The sequence below is a fragment of the Epinephelus fuscoguttatus genome, linkage group LG1 (assembly GCF_011397635.1).
Source record: "Epinephelus fuscoguttatus linkage group LG1, E.fuscoguttatus.final_Chr_v1".
Classification (NCBI taxonomy): domain Eukaryota; kingdom Metazoa; phylum Chordata; class Actinopteri; order Perciformes; family Serranidae; genus Epinephelus; species Epinephelus fuscoguttatus.
This window is the reverse complement of record NC_064752.1, coordinates 36,587,816-36,602,181: the sequence shown is the minus strand read 5'-3', so window position 1 is coordinate 36,602,181 and position 14,366 is coordinate 36,587,816. Positions and strand designations below refer to the sequence as shown.

The 14,366-nt window shown below is 41.4% G+C and overlaps 2 protein-coding genes across 8 annotated transcripts in view; both read right to left on the bottom strand.

Annotated features, from left to right (window-relative positions):
• tfeb (transcription factor EB) overlaps positions 1 to 7,252 on the bottom strand; it is a 38,096-nt gene extending 30,844 nt beyond the window's left edge. For 4 of the 6 annotated variants that reach the window (XM_049580169.1, XM_049580205.1, XM_049580214.1 and 1 more), the window contains exon 1: positions 7,003 to 7,252. The gene's annotated coding sequence lies outside the window, so the exon portion shown is untranslated. The remainder of the gene's footprint in view (positions 1 to 7,002) is intronic. The other 2 variants (XM_049580219.1, XM_049580220.1) reach the window with 1 other exon arrangement.
• An 842-nt stretch (positions 7,253 to 8,094) lies between these two features.
• Positions 8,095 to 13,759, bottom strand: tmem183a (transmembrane protein 183A). Of its 2 annotated transcripts, none has more exons than XM_049584694.1 (8): positions 13,571 to 13,759; positions 13,147 to 13,236; positions 12,854 to 13,024; positions 12,594 to 12,753; positions 11,925 to 12,105; positions 11,163 to 11,243; positions 10,875 to 11,030; positions 8,095 to 10,585 (listed from the first exon to the last, which is right to left on the bottom strand). In XM_049584694.1, the coding sequence occupies exons 1-8, from the start codon at positions 13,632 to 13,634 to the stop codon at positions 10,400 to 10,402; spliced, it is 1,089 nt and encodes a 362-aa protein (XP_049440651.1). In that variant the 5' UTR covers positions 13,635 to 13,759; the 3' UTR covers positions 8,095 to 10,399. The 2 variants fall into 2 exon arrangements, with proteins under 2 accessions (XP_049440651.1, XP_049440661.1); XM_049584704.1 differs by having other exon boundaries at positions 10,875 to 11,027.
• Between the last annotated feature and the right edge of the window lie 607 nt (positions 13,760 to 14,366).

Below are 14,366 nucleotides of genomic sequence, written 5' to 3'. Positions count from 1 at the left end.
GCCTGCAAAGAGGGAGCATCTGTTCAGTTCTCCAGCTGAGCAGTGAAATCACACTGGTTTGAATAAGAGATAATCTCCACCAAGACAATTTCATTCCTGGCATAATATCAAATTGCAACAGAAGCACTGAAATTGAAACACCTTTGTGGTGTAATACACCAACCACTGAGAAAGGTGGACATGACAGAAAGTTGGATTCTGTAAATATAAATAATCTCCATGCTTTGGAAACATTGTGGAGAGTTGATGAGGTGAAAATCTTGGAAAAAGGCAGCTTGGTGTAATGAGAGCACAGAAAGATGCATTTCATTATCATTCGGATCACTTTCAGAGCGATTTGATGAACGATAGAAACACTGACAGCCAATCAAAATCCATCCGAAATGACAGGTCGAGACGTTCATCACGTCACTACGTCACTCACAGACTCATTCAACATGGCGGACGACGTAGGAGAGAGGCTAATCACCGAGGTACAAAAAAATCCACCCTTCTATGATAAGAGTGAGCAACTTTATAAAGATGCGACCAAGAAGAGGGACATCTGGGACGCAATCGGGCGCACCCTTGGCATAAGTGGTGAGTGTATTTGTTCACAGGGATAAGACGTTTATGAATAACCAACGCTAGCTGTTATGCTAACTACCATTACTTCACGTAGCTAAACATGAATGACAACAACTGTCTCGCCTCCTTATGATTATTATCACCACCGTTCACTGACCAAAATTAGCACCATTTAACATTACCAGCTGAATGCTGGTGAAATATGCAAGTGGCTGGTAGATTTGCTGCACTCATCCCTCCCCTGCCAACTGCACCGAGCAGTGTGTGTTTGGCGTAACACAACGATATCGTTAATTGGTGTGGATGCTGCCATTGTTATTGTTATAGTTAACGTTACAGTTATCTTTCTTGGTGTGGACGGCCCTTTAGACTGTATCACTGCTTGCAGCCTTCTCGAGAATTGTTAACCCAAACAACTTCACGCTCGCCACAGCACTTCCTTGGGTCCTGAGTAATACATCTGCATTGATATTGTTGCATCCTTTAGCGATACTAAAGTATACATCATTTAAGCATTATCACACGAGAGGGAGTGATGTTGTACCGTGTTATCGTCCTGCGGCCTCGTGCCTACGACCGAATCACAACCGTGACGATATCACAGTACAACATCACTCCCTCTCGTGTGATATTGCTTTTATACAACAGTTCAACAGTTAAATAAGCAAGGTTGATTAAGAAATGTTGAAAAATAGATAATTTAAGCATTTTATTTGTCTTCCGCCAACAAAAATAGTTCCCTCAGGACTCCGCTGTCACCGTTGCTATGTAACGCAGACATGGTGCGCCAGGCACTTACTCTTTATACACATTTATCTGCACGTTTCCATTAATTGTGCAGCCGGTGAAGTAAGTCTCTGGTGACTGCATGGTGGACTGTGGCTTCACAGGCACAGCCAAATCTGCCTTCTGATCTGACAGTATGTTGCTTTTCTCCAAGTCATTGAGCTCCGCTGATGAAACACTCACAAACCTGGATGTGTGCTCAGATGGATTCAGCTTCTCCTCTCCCTCATCTTCCTCTGATGACCATTCATAGTTCAATTCAAAGCGTATTTTAGGAAATAACTCCATATTTTTGGCTGTTTGACAGTGGATGAATTAATTAGCCTACAACGCAACTGCTGACCTAACTGACACTAACCGTCAGTTTTGATTTGATTGTTGACTCCAATATCATCACAGTTTTACTGTCTCGACCAATCAGATTGCAGGGCCAGAACTAACTGTTGTATAATTGCTAACAGCACACTTTTTCTATTTGAAACCAAACTGTTTCTGAGAACAAAAGCCCTCATTCTTAAAGTTACATCACTGATCCTTAAGAAATACTTGAGTGTGTACTATAACTGAGTGACAGAGAGTGAGCCATACCCAGCAGCAGCGGTGTTACAGTAAACAGGGGTACCCTCTCAAAACACTACACAGTGTGTGCTTCTAGCAGTAGTACTGCACTGCAAATAAATACATCCTGTAGATCTCAAAAGCAAGCAATTGACACAGCGCTTACTTGAGTCCTGAGCAATACAGCCGCCAAATGTGAGGTCGACTGGATAAATGGTTATTGGGAAAATCAAAGGACAGACAAACAGATGGACAGACAGACCCCTTTCATTTTAGTTAGATAGGAAGGAGCCAAGCTATTAAGAATCTTGTAATCAAACAGTAAGACCTTGCATTTGGTTTTGAACTGAGAGCCAAGTGTCATCAGCATAAGTGCAAGGAAATACTGTACTTCTTAATTATCAAGAGGAAACATATGAAGTGTGTGACCTACAATGTTTGAGATCAAAGGAGCGACAAGCAAAAGATAATATTAAAACTTTCTATCATGGCTGATAAGGTTGACATAAGAGGTGAAAACATGCACAACGGCTCTGGCATTAATCCCAGTTATATGCTGAGGACTATCAGTCACAATGTCGTGCCTTCCCAGTCAAAGGCAGACGTGAGAACCAACATGAATATATTTGCAAAGTCATGTCATGAGTCATCAGTGGGTCATTTAACATCCTCATATGAAGCCAGACTGAAATTAATCAAAAATATTGTTGAGAGAAACAGCCTTTCTGTTTTTATTACCATCAGCTTAAAACCACTGGAAAGAATACTGTATAATGGAAAACCTGTTTGAGGAGCCCAGGGGGCATGTTATTAAGGGAGCGCAGAGTCTCTAGTAGCTGAGAGAGAATGTTGACTTTCAACAGCAATGCCAACCATAATATAAATATCAAGTAGACAAAACATTATTCTTAAAATCATCAATGCTGTATTGAGTCTTGAAATCTAATTTTCTTGAAGCAAAGCCGCAAATGATTTCAAGAGATTTCACAATACACATCAACAGACCCATTTTATTTAAAGAAGTGAAACTGCAAGAGAAACAAGTGAGATTGCCTCATATTATTAATATTTTTTACTGGTTTGTAGGAAAAGCTTTTGAGACAATTACACTGCGATTTCAGAATTTGTTAAGTGAACAGTTTTTGTAATATAGGCCCCCCTAATATCAACCCCAAGTCTCAATTTGTCTTAAAAAAACAACAACAATGCTGAGATGACTGAACATCTTTATAAGAAGATAAAAATATAACTCTTTGAAACCTGTTGTGGGCCTCTCAGAGAGCTAAACTGCAAACGACACCCCTGCAGTTCATACTAACAAGCAAATTGTCCGAACGTACACAACAGGCCAGCTGCAGCGTGTGTTCACAGATGCAGCTGAGACGCCATTCTTACAGAGAAAAGACAGACTGCGTAAGACTATCACTACTGTCTGTCAGTCAAAAGAGGATATGAAACAGTGGAATGGAGATAAGATGAGGAAGTGCAGTCACACATTCAGCACATGCCTGAAAACGCCCCACCCACACTCACCTCTGATAGATCATGGGTCATGTTGTCACAGAGCACATGCCAAGCTGTCATTCCTGTGGTTTAAAAAGTCCCAGCTCATTTGGTAGTTTATTTGGACTTTTTGGTTTTTTTTTAAATTAATTGTAAATCCACAACATCATAAAGCCACTTCCTCATTTACCTTTTCCTGGTCTAGTCACGAAGCGGCGAAAACACTGTCCGAGTCACGGGAGATCTGTCCATATGGCAAATGGATGAGGCTGTGTTTACACACACCTTGTGCTCTTTCACACTAGAGTACATCCATTGAGCCTTGTCGGTGTCCCCGTGTGCAAGTGTGTGTGTGTGCTGCCTCTGTTTACCTGAAGAAAATTAACCCCATCTCCAACACTTAGAAGCGGACATGAATCCAATGAGGCTGAAAATGACACACGCACACACACTTTTCCATGCACACAGGATGTAAAGCTTGTGCTAATTTGTGCCAAGGTGATCAGATTATATGTGTCGTACACCTATAAACACAAGCCCAGGAGGAGAAATGCTCCACTGCAACTAGTAGGTTGGTAATGTAGGATATCATTTAGACCAGTTAGTCAAAAACAGTCGCCTCTTCGCTGCAGTGAGGTTTAAGTGTCTGGAACTGGACTCTGTTTTCCTTAACAGGCCATGTGCGCAGGTTGTCGCTGTCCTATTGGAGAGAGTGCAATCAGTCTGTCAGGCGTCACCGCTGCTCTACATAGTGGCCGCTCACCTCTGACCTTGCTGACCTCACAGCTCAGTGTGTTTACTAACCTCTGACCCATCACACAGTGTGCACTCAGTAACCCCACTGACTCCTCTACAGTATGTGCATGTGTCCCATTCTTAATAGTGTTTCTACACTGTACACACACTTGTGTTGGCAATGAGGGAGGGAGTGAGCGCAGGTAAAGGCATTTACAGCCTCACATATATTTTCCTCTAACACAACAGGTTCTTACGCTCAACTCTTGTCATATCAAGATTTTCTGATACTGTGTTGTGTAGCAGGCGGCAGATATTACGTTATTAATCATCTATGATTTTGAAGGTTAGAGGGATTCTTAGGAACATTATATAAACACATCAAGAGGCACATGATTAAATTATAAGACAATCCAATTAAATTGGTTTATTGATATGTGGTAGCTTTGCATTAGTGCCCAGCCGCCTAAACTGTGCGTCAGTGTTGCTGCACAGTACATCTATCTTTCTGATCTGGTTACACAACGAACATGTTTTCATTCATTCATGAATTCATAGCAATGAGGAGGCGGCAGATAAACACAGAGAAAAACAGACACAGAGACAATCCAAACAGAGATAGCGAGAGGAAGGTTTTCTGTCTTCCCAGGAGAACGGTAATTCAGGTTTAACCATGTGATGACATAACAACTGTTTGACTAACTCGCATGCTACAGCTCTGCATAAATGTTATGTGGAGAGATACTCCCATGGTGCGACCTAAACGCACATCAACAACACATTCACTCCATGTTTGTGTGTGTTAAAATACATAAATGTTGATGCACATATACTGTTTGTGCCCGAGCCAAACAAACTGCCCTAATGTATCAACACACAGATTATTTCCTCAGACCTGCAGCTGAACCTGCCCCTCATGCATGTGAATGCCCATCTGTGTGTGTCTGTGTGTCTCATTAACAGTGAACAACAAAGTGGTGGAAGTTCTCGTGTACTTCGGTATCACATTTCTATCGAAACACATGTCAGAAAATACATGTGCCACCAAGAAACTGTCAGTGTGGTTGGGTGACCTCAGACATCTTGTGCAACTTCTCCTGCAAAACTCATTTTACTGGAAGTGATTGGGGGCAAAGCAAAATTACAAAGAGCACCTTACCATTTCTACCTACCCACAGTCATTAAAAAGATTATTAATTGCTGATTGTTTAAATATCGCTCTATATATGGTTTTCCTGTGGCTTCCAGCAGCTGCAGTTCCTTAAAATCCATCTTTCACAGTCTATGTCATACATAATCATACATGTAGTTTACTGGGATTGCTGAGCTCCAGATTTTCTATTTCTGGTAACTCACTTCATGAGCTGTCACCACAACATCATCACGCATATGGTGACATTTAAAGGGAGATTTCTTCGAAGCGCTCTAAGAACGAAAGCAGAGGAGTCATGGTCATAAGCAGAACCTCGACAGAGGGGAACTCGTCAGTTACAAGCTATCAGACCTGTGGAGACCTTTCTGCTGACCTCTGACCTTTGACCCTGATTGTGTTCTGTGGAGAATGGTATAGATGATCACAGAAGCCAGGTGGAGAGGTCGTCGGTCATGGACCAGGATGTAATGTCAAACACTTGGTTGGTGGGATGTTAAGGTGGCACACATACTCTAAGGAGACATGCAACTGGAGTAAATCCTCAAATCTACATTCATCATGGTAAATACTATCCTGCGGCAAAATTTATCAGGACTACACCTAACATGATTATTTATAGGTGTTTGAACATATCCTACAGCAGAATAACAAAACACAGTGTCTTCTGAAATCACAGCTAAATCACAGGTATGTCAGATATTATAGCTGGAATAACACATTGACATTGCATTACTGGAAAGCATAAGGCCGAACAAAATTTACCCTCCACTCCCTCCACACTCTAATAATAAACCCACTATGTAAATAAAGCCCACTCTGCAGAGGGCACACAGGGGGCATAAATGGTCTGCAGTGCCTCCATTATTTTTGTGTTTGCACCATGCAGGACGTTCAAGTACTTAAATAAGCAGCGGCGTATTAGTCTGTACAGTTTACAGTCACAACTTATACATAGCAGCATACCCCGGGGCTGAGGTGTTGTTACTGATACTGGCCGGCTTATAAATGGCAAGAGGGGAGGCTCTCCAGTGATGACAGTAAAAAGGGGAAAGTGGTGCATTATGGTCTAACCAAGTGGGTCCCAAAGTAGCATCAGTGTCCCCATCATAAAAACAAAAAGCTAAATTTCAGTTCTATTCTATTTTTTTAATGATTATTCCCTATTTTTGTAAAATTAATCTAGTATGAAATATAGAAAATAAACTTTAATGGGTTCTAAACATAGAGTAAAAGCATGTGGAAGTGTTTTGGATGTCTATTTTGTTCTTTATGATTTATTATGTGCTGGTGGGTGTCCACACCTTTCCATAATTATTCTGTTCAGATTCATAATGACATTATAATGAGCTGGAAACATGGCCTTAACAAATGATGCACTGTGAATTGTGATGCTTGCAGCCTGTATGTTAAGGGTAAAGTAAAGCTTAAAGTATGAAGCTGCGAGTCTCGTCTACAATGCTGAAATAGCTATTTTGTAATGATTTAGCAACATTTAACTGACTATTACAAGGTGGGGATGCCTTTAATTTCCTAAGGACAAATGTTAAGTTGGCTATTTTTAATTTTAACCTCATTAAATCACGAGACTTTGCGTGTAAATCGAGATATACGCACTTTAAATGACAGCTCGCGGGGTTTCCAGAGGTAGTGTTGTGGTAGCAGTAGCTAGATGTCAGTGGCGGAGGTAAAATATCACTTACCCGCTCTGAAGGTCAGACAGAACGAAGTAAAGAAGTTGGGTTCACGAAAAGTGCGTGCCCACCTCTCTCGTGCGCTCTGACAACACCAAACCTGCCGGGCTCTACCGCGAGAAAAAGTCGCGTTTAAACTTTAAAACGCTCTTAAAGAGTCTCAAGTGTCTCCGTATCCCCACACACTGCTACAGCGTGGACCACCGCTCGCACTTCACAGGCTAATTTGTTTTCGTTTTGCCCGTCGAGATGTTGTCACAACTCGGAGCGTCTGCGGTCACCTGTGACCACCACCAATAGCAGAGCGCGGAGGGTTTGTGGGAAATGTAGTCTTTTTTTCCTGTCTTCGACTGGCTGGTATTTTGAGGCGATGACGTGATGCCTGTTAACTGCACAGGGGGAGTTTTAAGAGGTCCTCTAACTTTAGTCAACAGCCAACACGACTGAGGGGAGACAGCTCCATCTTTATCGTTTTTACCGCCTTCCCCCAGTCTGCTTTTATTTTGTTTCATATTTATGACGCATTTAGTTTAGTCCCAGTTGCATTTCAGGGTTAAGTATCAGTGTTAAATGCAGAGATTGGGTTCATACCCTGTGAAATACAATAAATCTTATTTCTTAATCTTAAAATGAAAATGTGGACACTGAAAAGTGGCCACAATAGTGACTGTATGCATTATGCAGATTCCAGAAGTGTTCTTCATAATATGGGAAGCCCTGTTAATCGTAGTATCAACACACTGTTCATGAATTTTTACCCCCCCAAATTCACATTTCTATAGTTTGTATGTTGGCCTATTGACATTTTTTTCAACAGGCATGTTTCTGTGTGATTTTAAAGACCACCTAATGTCAGTATATTTTTGTTTGTGTTTCACTGGTCTGAAAAGAATATGGCATGTTGACTGGTTACAAGTGCACCAACAGCATGTAAAGCATTTATACATGTCGAAAGATGTGAAGGAGAGACTTGCACTGTCCAGTGACTGTTGGATCACACCTGTAGTACACACTGTGACAACAAGAGGGAGGCAAAATCACTATCATACCGCAAACTGTGACATCTCATGACAAAAGACATGGAGACATTTAAAATGGGCAGTTTCAGTTTTTATTTCAGTGCAGTAAGTTTATCAATGTAACTCTCATCTGACACTAGACCAACCACTAAAACAATTAACTGCTGCCAACCAGAACATCCAGCTGTCTTCTGCTTTTTACTTCTGAAGCTGTAAACTGTTGCGGCTCATCTATTTTTTCATTTGCAACATATGTATATGTTCATGATCCTAGTTAAGTGGTTCTGACGGTGTCTGATGAATGGATAAATCACTGTAAGTAGTAGCTCTCTCCCCATCATAATCAAGTATGTGATTGGCATGATTCCACTAACATTCAACACTTGAAAGACAGACCACTTTAAACCACTTCAAGCCATTCAAATATGAGAATGAGATTCCACAGGAGGCAGTGGGGTACACGGCTCACACAGCCAGCAATGAGACAATCAAGATGTTTTTAGCCATGAAACACTAGAAAGAAAAGACATAATGCTTAAATCAGCAGGCGAGTGGCTGACGTCTGAGGTAAATCATCTCTTTGGCCCCTTCAGTAAAGAGCAGTGTCATTAATATTTACATAACACTAAGGGAGGCTACTTTGAATTAAATACGTCAAGTTTCTTAAATTTTAAAATAATAATACAATTCTGTTGATGCAACGTTGTCAAATTCAAACCAGCACATAATCAAGATATTTTTGAGTAACTTTTCAAGTGAGTATAAAAACAAACCAAGGGAGGACAGCAAAAATGTCCCACCCTGTTAATCCATGAGGTTTAAAGACTTATCTAGAAAACATGTTACACATGTAGGTTCAACATGCAACATGTCTAACGTAAAATAATAGTGGACACATTCCCCTCTGGCAAGTCTGTAGGGCTGAGCAATATATCAATATTGATCATCCATCATCTATCACTGTGATCATATCACAGTATTTTTTTTATATTGTGAAACATGATGCACTTCTGTCTGAAATAATGCAAAACAAATTAAAGTTCTACCAGCTGTCCAAAGTGAGAAATTACTAAACAATTTGACGTAGTTTTTCATATATAAACAGATACTAAAACTAGGGATGCCCCGATGAAGTTTTTCGCCCACAATCTAATCATTTAATATTGACTATCTATTGATACAGAGTCCCGATCTGATACATTTGCTTAGATAATACAGCTGCACAGTGCACACTTTTTGCAAAATTAGCCTTGTTTTACAAAGCATAAAATAACAACCCCTTTCTTTATCTTTTATTGCCTCGTCGCTGTGTCGAATGAATTTCTCTGTCCCTTTAAGAGACTATACTCCAGTGGCTTTGGTGAGGCCTGTGTCTGAGTTACCTGAATAAACTGTATTCAATTGAGTGTTTATTTTTGTTGAGCAGAGCAGTGAAACACTGTGCGTCATGGCTGAAAGCAAAGCTAAGATACTAGCACTGAGCTAAAATGAAACGAGTGCACGTAACTTCAGTGAATAACGTAACTAAACAGTTACATACTGCATTTTCTTTTGATCTGCTGTGTTTTGTGGTGGGCGGGGCTCAGCCAAAGCTCTTATACGCACGCACACGCGCGCGCGCACACACACACACACACACACACACACACGTGAGCTCAGAAAAGTGGAGGACAACTGACAATGGAGAGTTGTTGCATCGCTGTGAATGAAAGCGTAGCAAGTACAAACACCTGTGTGATTAGCCAACGTAAAACAAGGGATCGGATTGGGCTCTTGATCCCAGTTGGTTAAAAAAAATACCTTAATTGGATCGGGACATCCCTGATCAAAACAGTTACTAATTTCAGATGATGGTTTTCTGGTTTCCCGGCCCCCTACTTCTTCATGTTTTCAGAAAGACTATGGAACTGCTGGAGCTGAGGAGTGTTGAAAGTGCAGAGGGACTCCAATGTTCCTATGTGGACATGGCAGATTTCAAAACACACATAACAAGCCCTGTCTCCCAGGAATAATGTTCATATTGGACAGTTCTGCAGTGCACCATTTAGATTCATGAAGACCTATGATGTTTAAAAAAACAAGTAGGGTGTGGAGGTTGTGGTGGATGGGCATGCAACATATTTGAATGTGACACTGGCAGTTGGAATTTGCATCCCATCTCAGGCCTTCTCTGAAGGCAAAATGAGTAGGATATGTAGGTTACTCTTTATAAACCTAAACACCGTTTTTTTTCCTACTCATTCTGCCTTTAACATCTAATAGGGTCTAAGGAAATGTGAATGATCATAATCCAGAGTTCTGCAGAATCATCCAGTATCATATCTGTTTGGTGAGTGGGATGAGATAACAGCAGGGTTCTTGGTGTGTCGTTCTGCAGGGCAGGTCTCCTATGTGTAGGGTGAGGAGGGGTACTGTGGGTGCCACCAGTCCATGAGCTTTACACTGTGTACGGGATCCAACACCACCTGGGTCCCGCCCTGATCCCCTCTCTTCTTGCCCCGCTGGAGCGGCGAGTCCTGGAAGACCAGACGAACGCGGTGGTGGCGCATGTCTGTGCTAACGTTGATTGTGAACTATGAGAAAGACAGAGACAGACCAGTTTGGATTAGGAGAGGAGTGAAGGATACTTGGTGCACCAGGTCATGATTGAAATTGGATCTTAATCTTTGGTGCAGAGGTTAATAAAGTTCATGCAGACTACTGGCAAAAAGTGATGTCCTGCTCCCTAGGTGCCAAAATTCTTCTTTTTGATATCCTGTTTCTACCATCGCAGCACAGGTCAGCTACAGGGTAACATGTGCAAGTAGTTAAAAGAACAGTCTGTGCTCTCTACCAAATACAAAAAACCCAAGAGTTACTAACCAGGGACAGTGTCATGCCCATAACCACAGGGGTAAAGATGAAGTTGAGGGTGGTGACCTGAAGCATGTAGCAGTCAGAGTCTGGGTTCGTGTGGACATCTTTGTATTGTGTGGGCATCCGCAAAGACTTGACACAACCATTCTTATTGTGTCCCTGCTGGATGGAGATAACCACAGAAATACATAACAATAAAAACAAAGGCAGCAACACCACAGATTATTACTGATTATGTAAAAGATGATCATATTAGGAAAGGGGCGTAGTTGGTTTTACACAACCCTTTTTTACCTGCTTTAGAAACTTGAAGTTAAACTCCCACAATGCCTCAGGCCGAGTCCCTGGCAGCTTTCTGACCCAGAAGAGTAAACACTGCAACAGGAACCATTAAAAGCACAAAAAGAAAATCAATATTTCCAGACTGAAAGGTTTGTTTAAGTTTGTACGTACATGCATATGTGTATTTCTTCCTGTTTTTTTTTCTTGTTTTGAAAATAAAAATGCAAAATTAGACTTAGTTAATACATATACATGACCCAGAGGTGTCAAACCATGTGCCATGTAGGTCAAAATTTTCAGTCCAACCAAACACTAAATAAGGAGCCCCTATCATGCAGAGAGCGCAACGAAGTCTGGCTCTTTGAGCTACCTGGCTCCACTATGTCTAACATCCATGACCGAAAAAACCGTCTCCTTTATGTACAGCATCATTCTCTCCATCCTCTGATTTAGTTTGTCTTCCATGTGATGGAGGATGAAGTGATGAGGTCATGATGTAGTGATGTCACCACTCTGGAATTTCTAACATTGATGCCACATGTCAGTCTGTGTGTTGTTTCTGTTACTCTTTAGTTTACTGCGGTCATGGATAGCCTAGATATCACAAATTTGGTAAATAGGCTCAGTTAGCCCAGCGTTTTCCTACCTAGCCATGCGTGTATTAGCATGAAAAAGGTAAACTCTTAACTACAAGCTAATCACATGCAATACTAACAAATCATACACAAAATAAAAATGTTAGTTCCATATCTGACTATACAGCAGATAATTTACCTTGGAATTGAGCAATGTTGTGGGCGTGGATTCTGGCAGGGCAGGAATTTTCGAGACACGCAAGCTGAATGGCTCATACAAATGGAAAAGGGAGCGAATCACACGGGCCCGTAGAGAGCACATCCTGTCAATAGAGTCAGGCTGGAGACGGAACGGCAGGTCAGTGTCAATCTTGTAGTGCCTGAGAAAGGAAACATGTTTATTATACAAAGTGCCTATCTACTCCATTACTTTGCTAATTTATTGGACCACATTTAAGAAAATTTGTCTCATCTTACACACTACTAATAATGGATACAGTCCTCAATTTAACCATAAATCGTGTACTTTACATGTATGCTAATTGTCATTCTGATAATTTATGTGTTTCTGGATTACTTAGATTAAAAAAATGAGGAAAGCGAAAGCATGGAAGGCAGTGATACAGCTGTTTTTCCAAGCAGCACTGATACTGCCTCTGGCCCCTGAGTGACTCAGCAAATTCATCTTACATATAACACACCAATCAACAAAAATCCCATCAGTTGCTGTCAGTTCACAGTTTTAAATTGGACCCTGAGGAGTGGACAGCCTCTTCAAGTTCTCTCTGGTTGATGAGAAGTTAATAACCTGTGCACTGTTCACCGTTCACTCCTGACTGTACACAGTTGATCAATAAAGCCTCCTCACCTTCTATAGAGCCTGGTCCAAAACGCTGCAGTGCAAGTGACCGTCCAGGCATTCTTACAGATTAGAGCAAACCTGCACACATCCTCAGGCCGAATGTAGGAGGCAAGCACTAGCCAAATATCCACTGGATACTCCCCACCATCACTGCTGTCACTGCTTTCTGCAAGACAATATGCAAATATCACAGAACACTCTGATAACACTGCACATTTTCAACTCATTACTCTATGTGCATCCCCTTAACAGATCGCTAATAATACCCTTTCTCCTTTTGTTTTTCTTCTTGCGGGTCCCTTTAGCTTCGTTTTCTCCATCTTCTTCAGGGTCTACATCATCACTGCTGTCCAAAGCGTCGGCTGTGACACTCGCTGAAGACGAGAGGACCTCCTCTACAGCACCCTGAGATGCCTCCAGGCCGCAGAGTAATTTTACTGAAAAAAAAAAAAGTGTTAAGTTTAGCACATGGATCACCTGTCCAGACGTGACCATGTGACACTGCAATCTCTAATCATTCATAAACAGACATGACTGACTGCATATGATAACAAGTTACCTTCTTTTTCAACTGCATTTGCAACAGCCTTTTTCAGCCTCCCTGACTTCACAACGGCTGGGTCGGCATCAGCATAATCAGCAACGGTCACTGGGTAAAACAGACATATATACTTTTTTAATACTTATACTGTTTAGAAGTCATATTTCTTTGATCATATATCAGCAAAACAAACACCTCTCTCATTTGACTTTAGCGGTAGGGTTAGATTTATCTGCACTTTGGCTCTTACAAATACCAGAAAGCAAACACTAAAGGTTACCATACCAAGTCCTCACCTTAGCCTATAATGTAATTAAACATTTCAGTCATATAATTAACCCTAACGTTGTAAAGTGAAGAGGGTAGCTATTTCAATTACAGCGGTCTGAGGCGTGCTAACAGTGGGCGGGTTAGCTTGCTGGCTAATGCAAAACTGACCTACCTGATTCCGAACAAACGTCCCCGGCCCTAAATTTCAGCCGTTTTCGGTTCCCTTTCTTGGGCATGTCAACCTTGATAATCTGCGGACGCTTAACTGGCCTGTGGGTCCTGCCATGTCTCTATGGCAAGCTGAGGTAGAGAGAAAGAAAGAAAAATGAGAGAGAAATTGAAAAATGTTCCGCCAGGATCTTCAGCCATCATGGAATGACGTAACGTTCCAAGTATCGCGAGAGTATCGTTGTCATTTTGCCTCTGCTGCTTTACTCCCATCTGCTGGTCGTTGAGGGCACTTCATTAACTTCTCGTAACCAAAGGTGCAGAAAAGTGGGCATGTCCCATTATTTTATCAGACAATTACAAATTGTATGAAAATATCTGCAAGTTAAAGCTTTCCTTATCTGACTGATATGGCTAGTGTTTGATTTTTTTTTGAGGAGCTGTAACCAGTAACTGAAGCAACATGGTTTCAGTTACAGAATGCTTCATAAATACTTGAGCCTATGATAAGATAAGATCAACCTTTATTTATCCCCAGCAAAAACATTAGATTGGACAGAGACCTCAGATGTCGTACCTAGAATTTGCTGGAGCCATTCTTCCAGTTTGGGGGTCACAGCCACTGATACACCTACTACCACTGGGACCACTTTGGACCTCACCTTCCACATGTGTTCCAGTTGCTCCTTCAGTCCTAGGTAATTCTCCCTGGTACTTCTCAATCTTCTCATACTCTCTCTGCCACATCTATCACATCTGTCACTTTGCCTCTCAAAAGGTTTTCTTATGACAACATTACC

Excerpts from the sequence above, each read along its gene's own strand:
- tmem183a (XM_049584694.1), bottom strand. The coding sequence starts at position 13,634 with ATGCCCAAGAAAGGGAACCGAAAACGGCTGAAATTTAGGGCCGGGGAC. Across the intron at positions 12,754-12,853 it reads GAAAAACAAAAGGAGAAAGG|AAAGCAGTGACAGCAGTGAT; the intron begins GTATTATTAGCG and ends ATTGTCTTGCAG. Across the intron at positions 10,586-10,874 it reads TGGGCATGACACTGTCCCTG|TTCACAATCAACGTTAGCAC; the intron begins GTTAGTAACTCT and ends TCTTTCTCATAG.